This window comes from Solanum dulcamara, chromosome 3, assembly GCF_947179165.1.
Source record: "Solanum dulcamara chromosome 3, daSolDulc1.2, whole genome shotgun sequence".
NCBI lineage: Eukaryota > Viridiplantae > Streptophyta > Magnoliopsida > Solanales > Solanaceae > Solanum > Solanum dulcamara.
This window is the reverse complement of record NC_077239.1, coordinates 6,775,929-6,791,468: the sequence shown is the minus strand read 5'-3', so window position 1 is coordinate 6,791,468 and position 15,540 is coordinate 6,775,929. Positions and strand designations below refer to the sequence as shown.

Sequence of the window (15,540 nt, the reverse complement as noted above, 5' to 3'; positions counted from 1 at the left end):
TATTTTTACAAAATTAGCCTTAATTAAATAATAACTTATTTAATATGGCTTCTTGATTACGTAAAAACTACTTATTTAAATAAGGATAAATGTGATTGAAAAACTAATACCTTGACCTTCTTGATGATCGAAATTATTTATTTTGAACTAAAACGCCATATAATATACTTTCATTTAATTACCATCAACTTTTCTAGAATTTGTTGATCTTAATTAATACTTAAACAACAATACAACAATTTTTCAACAAAACGAGTATTTCAAAAAAAAATAAAAAATTGACGTTTTAAAAGGAAATAGAGTAATTTGATCAAATGCTCATAGCTATTGATAATTAATATATTTCGCAAAGAATCACATATATATAAACCTTAAATTACAAATATTTACTTCATATAGACCTGAAAAAGTATTTTTAATAATATTTAATCGATAACTTCAAATCAATTAATTAAATATTAATTAATATGCAATCGATCAAACACTACTTTAAACGGTTTATCAAGGTAGAAGAAAGTCAGAAACTAAAGTACAAATGTTTGGCAGCAAATATTAAACGACAATTACAATTATTTGTCTTTTTTTGGGTGCATGTAATAACACGTTAGTTAGATAGATAGAAGAGGGGTCACAAAATTGTTAAATGGGACAAAAAGTGAAGGTCTCTTTGGGTCCATCTGTCATTGGTCTAATTTAGAAATAACAAACCAAAGTCCTGTAGGTTCCGAGCCAACTTAGGTGACGGGTGATTTAGTGCTCACTCTTTGTTATTATACAAAGAGTAAATATTAATTATTATGATCATTTATTTAATTTTATATATTTTTAATGAGAAAATGATCAAAATAGTTTTTAATGTATGAGTAATGCTTTATTTTGATCTTTAATATATTTTAATTGATTGAAATGGTCCTTAATGTATAATAAATGTGTTTGTTTTAGTCCTTAATGTATTTTATTTGATTGAAATGATCTTAATATATAACAAAATGTGTTATTTTTTGGTTATTTACCCTAAACCTAATAGATTTATCAATTTTCCCAATTTTTAAAAACTCCAAATCACTTACAAAAATTTAAAAATAACTTCAATTTTTATATATAATTTTTCAATTGAAAACAACTATTATTTTTTCTTTCAAATTTCATAATTTTTATATTGAGACGCCCACTACATCCCAATACTCAAATTAAGGCAAAAGAATTTCATCCACTACACTCTTTGGTGGACTCCTTGTGTGTAAATATAATCTTTCTATGCCCCTTCATAATAATTATGAATTTTCCTCTGTGTCTATTCATTTGGGTGGACAAAGAAAAAAGACAATTGGTGAAGTAAAATGTATATTTTTTCAAAAATGTAGATTTTATTTTAAAGTGAAAAATGATATTTGTAATTTGGAGCTGTGTTTGGCTAAATTATAAATTAAAATTGTTTTTAAATTTTTATGAATAATTTAAAGTAAAAATAAATTTAGAATTCAACATCAAGTTGAATTTCAAAACTTTTTGAAATTTTATGATCAAACTTATACTCTAAAAAAAAAGTAAAAAAAATAATCTCTTTCATAGAAAGCATCCAAAAATAAATTCCTTTTGTTGTCCTAATAATTTCCATTGGCATTACATAAAAACATTATCTTAGGTTCACGTGATTCACGATGTAACGTCACTTTCTTTATTAATGTCTACTATTGTTGCCATTGCCCATCTTATAATTATTGGGAAAGAAACAACTTGGGTTATGGTTTTTTCAACCCATAAGTATTGACTTAGATATTGTTTTTTTGGCTTTTCCAATATGGCCAATTTTTAATCATTTGAATATCATTGTGAATCAAATGTTAAAATTAAAAAAAATCAAAAAAATGCGTGCATACATTAAGAAAGAAAATACATGTCATGTTTCCTGATGATATGATTTAAATATAGGGCGTAAGTAAATTTTATCTATTGTATAATTGTAGTAGAGCTTTCTATAAAAGGAACAAAAACCTATTGATCCCGCATCTTAGAGGTAAAAATTTATTTGTGCTAGATGTTTATACCGTTTTACATCCAGCACTCCTTGAACCCTTGACTTCACTACCACCATTATGCTTCTGGAGCATGCAGATGAGAGCCAGATTAATTTAGGAAAAAATAACCAAATACGAAAAAGAATTATATTTTTCTTTCAGGAAAAGTAAAAGCAAGTATAGTAATGCTTCGACTGTCCTTCAAGAGGAAAGTAAAGCTCAAATATGGTAAGAAAATTAGGGCAAAACCATAACACATTTTACACTTGCAAACTCATATTCAAATTCAAGATTGAAGTTTATGAATACCTACGACCTCAAGCACTAATAATTAATTTCACCATCAAGTATTTGTAAATATTAAGTAAAGTCTAAGCAAAAATTAGTGAGTTCACATGAATCATAAATTCCAAGTTAGATTCACCTTTCACTAAAACTCGATTAACAACAAATTAAATGTTTGCCTAACTTGTCATAACAAGGGATAAATCATCCAAAAAATTTAATTATCACCCCAAAAGTTGTATGGTTTGATTGTAGGTGAAATTCTTTCTATTATACTGTATAATCATGAGCTCCTCATCATACATGAACAAAAATATAGAACTAGTTTGGCACAAATGATATCATAGTATAGAAACTAGTACGTTGTACTTATATTAATTTGCCAAAACAAAGTAAACAAAAGTGGGAATGAAAAAAGAAAAAAAAAGTGTATGTATCAAATGGGATAACCTAAAATTGGGCTAGAACACTTGTAACCTTTTTTCAGTTTTGTTCGGTATCCATTTTGAAAGTTGATTAAATCGAATTTGTGTCAAAAAATCTCACTTTGAAGGATTAAACGCGTCCTACTACAAAGCGATTCCATACTCAAAGTCACTTGCTATTTCATCAAAAAATTTAATGGTTAATTCTCTCATTAGACTTGATAATCCTTTTAACTCTTTTTTCATAACAGAGTAATAAAAAGATTGGCTAGATTTAGTGGATGAAAAAAGTTTTTAAAAGGTAAATGGAAAAGCAAAAACTTTTCTGTGAACTTTGAAATTTCATGATATGGACAAATCATAGGTGGCCTATTAATTGTTTTTTAAACAGATGGAGAGTGGACCAGCAGTAGCCCCTTTTTGTTCTACTTAAAAAATATTACTGTGGCTAAAATTATAAAGTGGTCCCACTTCTTATTCTTTCTTTTGCTTTCCTCCGTTCTTTTGGTCAATGATAAAACTTCACTAACAAGGCCAATAACACTACCTTTGAGATGAAAAAATGAGTTACTTTTTACAAATTTCAATCAAAATTAATGATAACAACAACATACTTAGTGTAATTTTATAAGTGAGATCTAAAAAGAGTGGTGTATACACAGCTTTACCCTTACATTATAAAGATAGAGATATTGTTTTCGATAGATCCTCATTTCAAATGAAAGATATCAAAATCAGTAAGAAAAAAAAATAGTTAACAACCCAACTCAATAAATATAGTTAAACATAGTTAATGAATTCTTATTCTAACTTCAATTTTATTGCAAACCATGGTAAAGTAAGATATTCCGATATAAACATCAAGTGTGGATATTTTTTTCTGATTTAAAGTAAGTCAAATATTAATTTGATCCTTGTAGACTTCATATCTTTGTACATAGGATATGAAATTTGATATTGTTCCTATGGTAAACCAGAATACACTGTAATATACCTTGAATACAAATTAAATGAAACAAATTTCCCAGCACTGATCAATCAGTACCAAGAACATCTTCAGAAAGGTATGATTAAACCAACTTTTTCAGATTTATTGAATCTTGGAACACAATCACAATTGTGTCACACTTGAATGATTTTGATATGAACCTTAGAGCATAGAAGAACCATATAACAAAAAACTAGCAATAGATGTGGGAGTAGGATTGCTCTAAAGCTATATAAACCCTGCATTAAATTCTATACTTCCAATTTGAGATCAAAACATACCTTGCAATGAGGATCATAACAATCCACAACACTAACACAATTGTATATGGTTCTGATACCAATTGATATGAACTAAAGGATATATTGAGGTACGAGAGCAAAAGCTATATAAACACGGTCCAAGTAGTCCCATACTTCAGATGATGGATTAAACTCCCAGAACTTGCAACTGATATCATAACAGATTGATAGGCTTCAGACTCAGTCTCAACAAACAATGTCTGAACTCAACAGAGATCTTGGGAAAAAAACAAGAGTTTGTTCATCCACAAGGAAAAATAATACAACTCTCATTTTTGGAAGCAGCGAAGAAGATTTCTCATTCACTTTTCCTTCTGTTATTTGACACATTCATGTATATAACTTCAAATAGCTTTATACAGACATTTGATCTGCACCGGAATATTCATTCTTCAGCAACATCACACTCGTCGAGATTTTATGTTAGAAAGATTAGCATCTCAATCAGCAGTTTGATACCCAAGTTAACTCTGCAATCCCCTAGGCAAATCAGCTTGATCCATGCCTTAGCTTTAATCCCTTGCAGACCTTTGCTCTAATATCCCGCTGCCTACTGTTGACTCATCATAATATTTTGCTTGTCCCTGAAGTCAAATTCAATTGTAGTAATGCAATAGAAATCATCATGAAACAACAAAACATTTATGATAAAAGATAAGTAAATGTATATGCATCACCAAAGAACAGCAGTAGAGGAAATTGGAGTTGGGAAAGAAATATATTTCCTTTGTATACGTTGTATGGCAAGATGGAGAAATCTTCAAAAGTTTGAGAGCTCTAATGCAACATCAGAGAACTATTATACTCTTAGAAGTAGTTTTTTGGTAGGTCTACTCTTTCTTTTACCATTTGAAAGTTCAACCAACTTGTACGTGTCATTTTTCTAAAAAGATTTCATCTCTTTTTTTTAAAAAAGAAACCGGCAAGTTGTATTCCTCAGGATACAGACTTCCAAAAAGTTATCAACAGAGAGCTATGAACCAAGGGCTAATTATAGAGAGCCTAAAAGATCGCATCCTCTATATTTGCTTCTTCACACCAAAAATGAAATTTACAACACAATTCCACTTAATTTTCTGCAACGTATTAAATCTATCCTCAAAACACCTCCCATTTCCTTCCTTCCTCACTGTCTACCAAATACATGATGGAACTGCTCTCCACCATCACTTCTGGGACTTGCTACCCCCTCTTCTGATCCAAAAGCTTAGAAGATCTGATTTGTGTTCTGAAATTGTCCAACTGTTACCTGTGAGGCTGAAGAGAAGTGACCACAGACGGACTATCACTTTACAATGCAGAAACAAATGACTGCTTGCCTCTGTAGTCGCGTTACAAAGGAAACATCTGGATCCTATTTGAATGCCCCTCTTCTGTAGAGCTCCATGAGTGAGGTAGGGTCTTCTGGTCACTAACTAACTGAAGAACTTGATTTTGGATGGCACCGGACCTGTTCTGCCACCTGGTTACCCCAAAACTTCCAATTTATACACTCGGTTAAACAGAGAACCTCCCATCACTGTTATGTTTCTACTTGATTGCATTTGAGGCTGGGAAGTGCCTCTGAACTTATCAACTTCCTTCAAAAGACCAACCACTCTATCAATTTTCTAGTCATTTAGGTTCCTTTTGAAGCATATATTCCACCCTAGAGTCGTCCAAGAGTCTGCCACAGTGGTGAAGCGGTTCAGGGTTGCTGCATATGGAAAATAAACCAGGGAAAATAGTCATCAAAGGCACTAGCCCATACCAGGATTCCTTCACAAACATAGACTTTGTACCGTCACCCACCTTATAGACAACATGTTTGTTAAGACTAGACCATAAATTTCTGATAGTCCTCCAAACCAATACATTATAGGCGTTGACCAATTCATCAATGCACCATTGGCTTGTCCGTCCATATTTGTTCATGATCACCTCCTTCCACAATGCTTGATTTTCATTAGCATATCTCCATAACCACTTCATCAATAGACAACTACTGTGCAATTTTAGATTTCTGATACCAAGACCCCCTGATTTCTTATCAAGTTGAACATCATCCCATTTCACCAAGTGAAAACCCTTATCCTCCTTATTTCCATTCCAAAGAAATTCCCTTCTAAGCTTGGCAAGTTTATCTACCACCCCAACTGGAATAGAAAGCAAAGACATCACATAAGTAGGTAAGGAATCTGATACTGCATTTATCAGAATCAATCTAATTCCTACTTCCACTTTGAGAGTTTCATTTCTGTCTTCTCTATAATCTCATCCCAAATAACCAACTCCTTGTGATTGTTGCCCAAAGGTATGCCTTAGTAGCTTATTGGAAGCTATTCAATCTTGCACCCCAAAATCCCAGCCGGCTCCTCCATTTGGACCACTTCTTTAATAGGGAAAATAATGTTCTTCCTCCAATGGACACTTGGCCCAGAAATAGCCTCAAAGATGAGTAAGATCATCCTTATAGAGCTGACTTGTCCTGCTTCTCAATCACAGAAAATGATTGTGTCATCTGCATGAAGTAGATGACAAATTTCCACATTTACCCCATGTTTGTTGCCTAACTGGAACCCCTTAGCCATTTCTTCTGCATTGTTGATCTTACCATGCTATGGAGTCCTTCCATGGCTATGATGAAAAGGAAAGGTGATAGAGAATCACCATGTCTGAGTCCTCTTTCAGAGGGGAAAAAACCTCTCAGGTTCTCCCTTCGCTAGTATAAAGAACCTAACAGTTTTGATACAAAAACTTGTCCAGTTCAGTCACCTAACACCAAAACTCCATCTACTTCAGGATACTCAGAAGATACTCTCAAGTCTCAAGTTACATGATCATTTGTCTTTCCAAAGTTTAGTTTACACATGATGTCAGGATCTTCATTTCTCGGTCTAGAGTAGACACATTCACTAGCTATGAGTGCACCATCCATGATTTGCCTTCCCTTAATAAATGTCATCTTATGTTTATTGACCAATTTATGCACCACCATTTTTAACCTTTCTGCTAGTAGCTTGACAATAATTTTATAAACACCACTTGTGAGACTTATTGGCCTAAACTCTTTTGAGTTCAGCTGCACCATTCATCTCTTCTTGTGTGGCTTTCATCCATTGGCTCTTTTCTGGATGGAACAACACCTCTTTAAGACTTTCTGACTCCCCTTCATCACTAATAAGGGCATACTCTGATGAAGAATACTTGGATGCCTCTATTCTCTGTCTCTTTGATCGCTTCAGTGGTTAAGGTTCTTCTTCCAGTGGAGTAAGGTGCTCCACTCATTTGTCGTACTTTCTGCACCTATGGCATAATTAGAAATTGAAGGAATGGTAACAAGGTTAGGGACTATACCATTCATTTCCTTGGCCTTCTCTGAATAATCATATGTTGTTCCAATTTCACTTTCTCGGAAGATGACATCTTTACTTCTAATGGCCTTTTCAATACCCCACAATCTGTACCCGAACTGTTCATCGTCATATCTGACGACTATAAAGGAACGAATTTATCTCCTACTTCATTCTTTGCTCCTTCGATACATGTGCAAAAGCTCTGCAATGAACACCTTTATATAGGAGTAGGACACCTCCGTGTTGCTCCAAACTCTCTGCGAAATGCTGAAATGGCAAAACCTAATGTAGTTGATGGACTCGGATTAACCTTGTAAGAGGCTGACAGAACTGCCTCACCCCAAAATAATGACTTGGGAAATTCAGCCATTTTGAGCATACTTCTCACCTTCTCAACAATGATGTGGTTCTTTTTTCTTCTTTTTTAAATTTTTTTTAGAACAACGGCGTGGTTCATCCTCTCAGCTACACCATTGTGTTGTAGGGTTCTAAGAACTACCTTTTTATACCTGATCACATGGTTCGAATAGTACTCTTCAAAATCCCTTGAAGTATAGTCACCTCCATTGTTAGTTCAAAGACGCTTTGGCTTTCGACCCATCTCCCTTTCCCCAGAGCATGGAACTTCTGGAAAACATGAAACACTTGGTCTTTTGCTTTTAATGAATAAACCCACAATTTTCATGAAGCATAATCAATAAAAGTAACAAAATATTTATTATTGCCCATCGATTCTATATCCATTGGACCACAAACATCAAAATATACTACATCAAGTATATTTAATTGTCTTTCAGACAATGCCTGAAATGAGACTCTATGTTGCTTTGCACATAAACAATAATCACAAGGTTTGACCGGCGTAGTTTTGGCAAAAGAGATTGAGTGATTTCTTGGAAAGAATTTGCAATCCTTTCACACTCATATGACCCAATCTTCTATGTCATAAATCTACAGAAATCTCATCTTGAGTCTCTTTCAATTCACCTCGACATATTTCTGCCTTTGTTTATACAACGTTTCTCAAGAAACTTTTCTTGCAATCACCAATGATCTCTTTGTGAGTCTTCGTTTTAGATTTCCAAAATAGTTTTCCCATCCATCTTTGTCCAAAGCATTTACCAAGATTATATTCATCTACAAATCAGGTACATGGTGCATGTCCTTTAGAACCAATGTGCATCTGAATTTGTCTTGATATAAATGTCACCAATCCCCACAATCTTTGAGTAACTTGTGTCACCCATTCTCACAATGCCAAAATTGCTTGCTACATATTTGCAAAAGAAATCCTTTACCAGTATGGCGCGGTAGGATATTGTGTTAGCAACCCATTCTGACTCCTGCCAAGTGTATGAATTCCTCTTCTTCATTTACGATGAGTACTACATTGTTTCACACTGTGGGAATTGTGTTTTCATCATTGTTTTGGCCACTATTCTCGCATTTGCCCTTTTTTTGGATTTGGGCAGATCTCACTTGAAGTGATCGGGTAATTCCCACATTTACCTACTGTGATGGTAGTATGTTCTTGATTTTCAGACTTCTTTCTCATCTTTTCATTGGGTATAAGAGCTGATGTGATGTCCTTGAGCTCAGTGGTGTTCTTACCGTGCAAGATAGTTGTTGCCAAATTATCGTAGGAAGATGGCCATGAGTTCAGGAGCACAACGGATTTATCTTCTTACTCGATCTTTACACTGTGATTGGCTAGCTGCGTGATTATTCCATAAAGCACATCTAAATGTGACAAAAATTCTGTACCTTCACCCCTTTAGCTACAATTTGTTTGACAATGTCTTGGACATGTATAGATTTTCCAACCTTGTCCAAATGGCACATGCACCCTCTTCATCGATATTGTTACTGACCACATTGTCTGAGAAGTGCAAATCTGATGGCAGTAGCCGCCTTTTCATCTATTTCTGTCCAATCTTCAGGTTTCATGGAGTCGGGGCTTCTTGCAATTGTTGTCTAGTGCCTTGTGTAACCCTTGTTGGATGAGCAGATCCAAATGTTAAATTACGCTACCTCGTACTTTAATCCAAATATTTTGTATTTACCAAGTAGTATGACCGACCGAAAAAATATTTCTATGATATGAGCAGAATATGAGTTCTGATACCATTTGTTAGGGAAAAAATAGCACATAAAAATAATATTCATAGTTATATAATAGGAACAAAAGCTAAACACCAAGATACAATAATTAACAAGAATAAAAAGTGTAACAGGGAAACCAAAATTTTTACGTGAAAACCCTTCTGAATAAGGGAAAAAACCACAGGCCGAGAGGAGCAATTGATACCACTATAGTAGAGATTTTAAACTTTGTATGGTCTGAGTAAATTACTCCAATGACCAACTACACACTCAAAACTAATAACACTCTTTTGATTTTCTCACCTCACTACAATATCACTCAAACTCTGTATTTTTCCGCACATAATATTTTCTTCCTACACTGTCATGCTCACTCTTTCTCTCGCTGATTTTGTGTGTCTCAAATGAGAAGATTTGCCTCTCCTTATATAAGAGCCAAATCATGGGCTCCAAGCTGCAAAAGGAAAAGTTAAATCCTTGGCAAACGATCTCCATCACACATTGCATTCTTTGGCTCCAAGAAAGAATGCCAGCCAACCTTTTTGGCACGTCACTATGGGGACAAAAGGATGTTTGGAGAAGAATTAGAAAAGAAGAAAGCATACGAACACCAGGATAGCAACTACTTATTTTAAACTAGCCTGGAATTCCCTGGGTACAACATTAGCCTGGTAAGACATCACATCTTATGTCAGTGAGCAGATGCATCTGCTACATATATCCAATGTAATCTTGGGTGAGGATACCATTACCTTTTTAAATAGAGATCACTCAGTGCAACACTTACCATCTCAGACAAAAAAGTATCCGCAGCCTATACAGGTCAGCCAACCTCTGTTACAATTTCTTTGACATCTATATCAGCTAGAGTCTCCTTGCCAAACAGAGAAAATCCAACAGTTGCCTGCAAGAAAAATTCCACATTCAACAACAAGAACAAACATTGCTTTTTCAGTTGCTTGGGAGTTGGGTCAAGTAACGGAAGAACAATTCTCATATAGCAAATGGAAGATACAGCGTATAGCGAGACCAATTAGCACCAATAAGCTTTCAAACTGTACAGGAGATAACCAATTTGAAAACGTTCTCTATTAGATATATTGTCTTTTTTGCATTGCCGGGGTGGAAGAGGACCAAGAGGGTGGGGGAGTGTGATGTTAGGAACAATTGAAGACAAGCTGTTTTAAATCAATTTTTCTCCCTTTTTTGGCTGAGCTCCAGGATTTTTATAACAATGGTTTCCCTTGCCTGCTCTCCCGTCACCCAAAATAACATAAGGATATTGTTCTAGGGCATACCAATCCTGCCTTGCTATCAACCTTCTTAAGAATCCCTGAAAATCCTGCAAAGGCTCCAGACACAACTTCAATAGTTGACCCTAGTATTAATGATTTATCATCTGATCCTCTCAACGCATCAACTGCAAGAAGGTCTGCAGTATTTTTAGACTGCCTTCCTCGTTTTTTGGGCACAACTTTGTCGTCAATGGGAGCTATACTAGAGTCTTTTGTCATCTTTGAATCTAAACCTCCTTCTCCTTGTTCCTTTTCTTCAAAAGCTTGATCAGCTTTCTCTTGTTCTTCCTTCGCTTGTTTGAATATGGCCTCCAGATCATCCTCATCTACAGGTCTGGGTTTATTGATCTGCCGTTTTCTGCAAATGTTCTAACTTTTAGGTAACGATTAAAATGACCTCAGATACGTTGTAAGTTAGCCCTTTAAATAATAAAATGGGTATGTAGACGCAAGTAACATAAAAGTCATATAAAGGGAGACCAAAAGGTAGATATCAACTAAAGGTAGCTACTAATTAGATATCTTTGCGAATTTCACTTGAGCTATGGCATAAAATTTGGCAAGTATTCTGATATTTTGTCAGGCAGAAGTAGCATTCATCACTAATCTCACAGAAAGGCCTTATAATAGATGACTGAATAAACACACTTTACAAGCTACACAAAATTAGATGGGGATTGATTTTTAAGTAAAAATTTCTGATCTTAGGCCAACACGTTTTACAAGCTACACAAAATTAGAATGCGGGTAATTTTTAAGTAAGAGTTTCCAATCTTTTCCACTCATTTTATGTTAATATCCATTAAAATATGTCCCATTGGGTCAGACACATACACAGTGGGTTTTGTTCGTGTAAAAGACAGAGTTCCCAACGGTCAAAGAAAATTGCTTCGACATATCAAACAAAGAAAAGACATCCTCTTTCTTGACCGAGTAATACTTGTAAACTTTCTTTATAACCATGGTTTTCAGGCCAACTTGCACACACCTCGACTAATTCCAAGGATACCTGTTACCTCCCACCAACACAGGTATTGGGTAACTCTATCCACCACAGATGATAAGAAGTAATACTCGTAAACTTGTGACTTGTGATAGGGACAACAATGAATGCTTACGTATTTCCAACCTTGGATCCAACAAAGCCTCCAATTCCAGCACATTCTCGAATGAAATCATGTATTTCTTTGTTCAATACACATCTCAAAAACACACATCCTGGGAAAAGGGGTTTCGGCTTAACTGAAAGTGTTCCATTCTTTAATTTCCTTTTGACCTGTACAGATGGAATGTATACCTGCAGAAACTTTTGCAGTCAGTCAAAACTCAAAATATATTGAAAAATCAATTCCTACATTAGTTAAATACACTTTATCCCCTTGCAGTTTGAGGTAATCCAACCTCCAACTGTCCTAAAATCAACTTATAGGAAGCCCTCATAGGTTGGAGCAGAATCAACCATGATTTCAAGCAAACTGAACACCCAATCCCACCACTCCACCACCACCCACCCCAGCCCAAAGAAAAAGACTACGATTTCAAGCAAAGAAAATCAATAGTGGAAACTGAGACGTGTATTGGGGCTAGAAAAACTGATACACGCCTGTTTATTATTTATGATATGGTTATCTTCAGGTCCACGGCTTCCATTCTGATACATCATAAAAGACCTGGAAGTTGCATGCAAACTGGAAATTATGCAAGCTCTGCAACAATATATATACTGCTATAAAGGCTTCAGAAGCAAACCTCTCTTAAGCCCTCCTCTTCTGATAAAAATGAATACTGTTATATGGATTAAAAAAATGGTAGGTGATCTGGTATCAGTGTTGGTTGGAAGTTGTAGGTAATGGTGGATTAACAGAGGTGCTCACAAGCTGGCCTGGGCACTACAGTTATCCAAAGGAAAAATGAAGACTTCTACAAAGGCCTATAGTTCACTTGCCTTGCTAGTTGATACTTTCTTCTCCCCAACTATATTTTTCCACAGCTATACGCTAAACGCATCGTATGATGAAGACACGAGTTAGAGCTTAAATGGAGAAACATGGTCAGTGAGGATTCATATAGCGGACCCCAACTTGTTTGAGATAGAGGTGTAGTTATTGTATATTCTTAACACATTCTTGCTGGAAACCTATAAAATCCCTATTTTCATGAACCACCATAACTCATAATGCTTGGACATCTTACATTCTTTATGTTCCTGTTAATGGAAAGAATGCTTTTCATGATTGAACTAAGCTAGTTTGCTTATTGGAGCTAAATTATGTGCAAACTAAACTCTAATGGTCCCTATTAAACGTTGGAAACTAAATAGGCAGCTTGACCTTTTAAACTGAGTTGATTTTCTGATTTCAGGAGTACTGCAATTTTTTGATAGGTAAATTCAAGAATCAAGAGTATTGCAATTCGGAGAGAAAGTGTCTTGAAATATTTTCCTTTTTTATCGTTAAGAAAGTGTCTGAAATCTTTATGCTACTGGACCAGGATAAATAATTTTATTTTAGCAAGAATTATTGGAAATATTAACCAAAATCACACTTTGTTGTTTAACAAGCATCTAAATCAAATACTACTTCAAGTTTACAAGATAAAACTTATACAAAATCGATTGTAGTAAAGCTGAAGCTGTATCCTCTCTTCGTTTAGACTCCTTGCCTTGGACGTGGTAGGAAATTCATTTAGAATGATAAAAAAGCAATGACACTATGTAGCCTACTGATAATTGAAAAGCTAAAGCAGAAGTCATTAGTAAGGGTTTTGAAAATAAATCCCAGGGATTTCAGTACATTATACACGATCAATCAATCAACTACGCCTTACAACAACAACAACATACCCAATGAAATCTCACAAGTGGGGTCTAAAGAGGGTGCACTGGCGTGTATGCAACCTTACATATACCTTGTGAAGGTAGAGAGGTTGTTTCCGATAGACCCTTGGCTCAAGTAAAGTATATCAAAACTGTTAAGAGAGAAATACAGTAGAAAAGAAGTCATATTGAAAAAAATGGAGAAAAGACAGATAATATGATAACTGAAACAAAGAAAACAACAACTAATAGTAAAATCAAAGAATAAGAAAATAGGAGAAAAATAATGGTTATACTGATAAGAAGATCTAGACAATGCACGACTGCCTACTAACCTTAACCTTCTACCCTGATCATGTCTAATAACGTCTGTCTAACACTTCTTCGGTCTACCTCTACCTTTTCTAAGACCCACCAAAGTCCCAAAAAATGTTTGGAGTCTGCAATATGAATCCTTTATAATCATTCCACTCTATCTGAACCCGAATTATTCTAATACTCCCTTTGTTTCTAATTTCAGGAGTATTACACAAAAGTAATTACCAAAACCGCCAAATTAAGAACTTCACCATCAAACCAAACAAGAAAGCACATATCTTTGTTACCTGGAAATCAATATCAGGAAAGTTCCTAGCAAGAGCACGAGCCATCCGTTCAGCAGTTTCATGACCATTAACTCTGGAGACTCTGACAACCCACCATTGAGGACCCAATTTGGCAAGGTTATCAAGATTAAGCTCTTCAGTCCAAGACTTATATTGCTTCTTGGGTTTCTTAATAAGCTTTTCCTCAACTTCTTCTCTCCAATTGTAACCTGTTTTGCTCTCTCTTCTCTCATTTCTCAATTGCCTTCTCTCTTTAGCAGTTAGTAGATTCTCTTTAGGTGACTCCACCGTTGCATAAACCCTTAAAAGGGTTTTCTGGGGTTTCGAAAAAATGGAGGTTGGTGATAGTTTGGGAAGAAATGGAGGTGAATGACTCCATGAAAGTATAGCTTGCTTCATCTTCTTCAAGAAAAGACTGATACTTTCTTGTGGTGGTTATACGGTAACATATCCAGTTTTATCCCCTGACCCCGGTTAATGGGCTATGCTGGTCCATTCTGTTATTTAAGTTGAGGAGGTGTGCCCAATGAGTCAATACTTCAAGTTTTAATTAAACGTAGTTTTAAGTATGTTTAATTTATAATATTTTATTTTTAAATTTTAATATATTTTTATTTATTTAAAATTAATTTAAATTAAATTGTTTATAATTTTTATTCAAATCATAATTAATAAGAGATAATTATGTGAAGAGAGATTAATACAATTTGATAGAGCATTAATGGGATCAAATCAAATTATTGTAATCTCGAATTATCACACACACACTTTCTAATCTAAATCCTACAGTAAATCATTATTCTATTGCATGGATTTTTTCACTCGTGAAATTGCTTTTTGTGTTTTCAATGACTTTGATTGATCCACCAAAACAATTGATTGTGTGACCAATGAGCATGATGTGTTTATCCCAGGTCATCAATTGACCTTCACCTGTGGTGCCACCAATAATCACACCGTCGACGCCATTTTTGATTATCAAATTTACTAAGGCGTCATAAGCCTCAAGATTGAATCTTTCATTTGGTAGATATGGGGTTTTGATTGCATTAATCAATCGAAATGCTTTTATGTCCTCGGCAATCGTCCTATTTTTAACTTCATTACTGAGCATTGGAAGATGGAAACTTGAAATTAGTGTTGTTCTTGGTTTAATTTTTGTATGTATACCCTGTTATCGAAGTTAGTATGAAATTATTATGAATTTGATATATTCTAATTTTTTTAGTCGAAACTTATGTATTGGCATGGAAATTGTATTTTTATTTGAATATACATATGAAAAATGTGTACGGATTTAGTTTGATTTTTTTTGTAGTTGTCATGAATTTGGTATGAATTTTGTAGTTTTCACAAACTGGTACGCAAT

General features: G+C 34.6%; 1 protein-coding gene across 1 annotated transcript; it reads right to left on the bottom strand.

Annotated features, from left to right (window-relative positions):
* Positions 1–4,102: 4,102 nt before the first annotated feature.
* Positions 4,103–14,666, bottom strand: LOC129882333 (uncharacterized). The gene is made up of 5 exons (XM_055956581.1): positions 14,172–14,666; positions 11,870–12,048; positions 10,755–11,109; positions 10,244–10,360; positions 4,103–4,602 (listed from the first exon to the last, which is right to left on the bottom strand). Exons 1-4 carry the CDS (start codon positions 14,568–14,570, stop codon positions 10,280–10,282), a joined length of 1,014 nt encoding a protein of 337 aa, XP_055812556.1. The 5' UTR covers positions 14,571–14,666; the 3' UTR covers positions 4,103–4,602; positions 10,244–10,279.
* Positions 14,667–15,540: the final 874 nt, after the last annotated feature.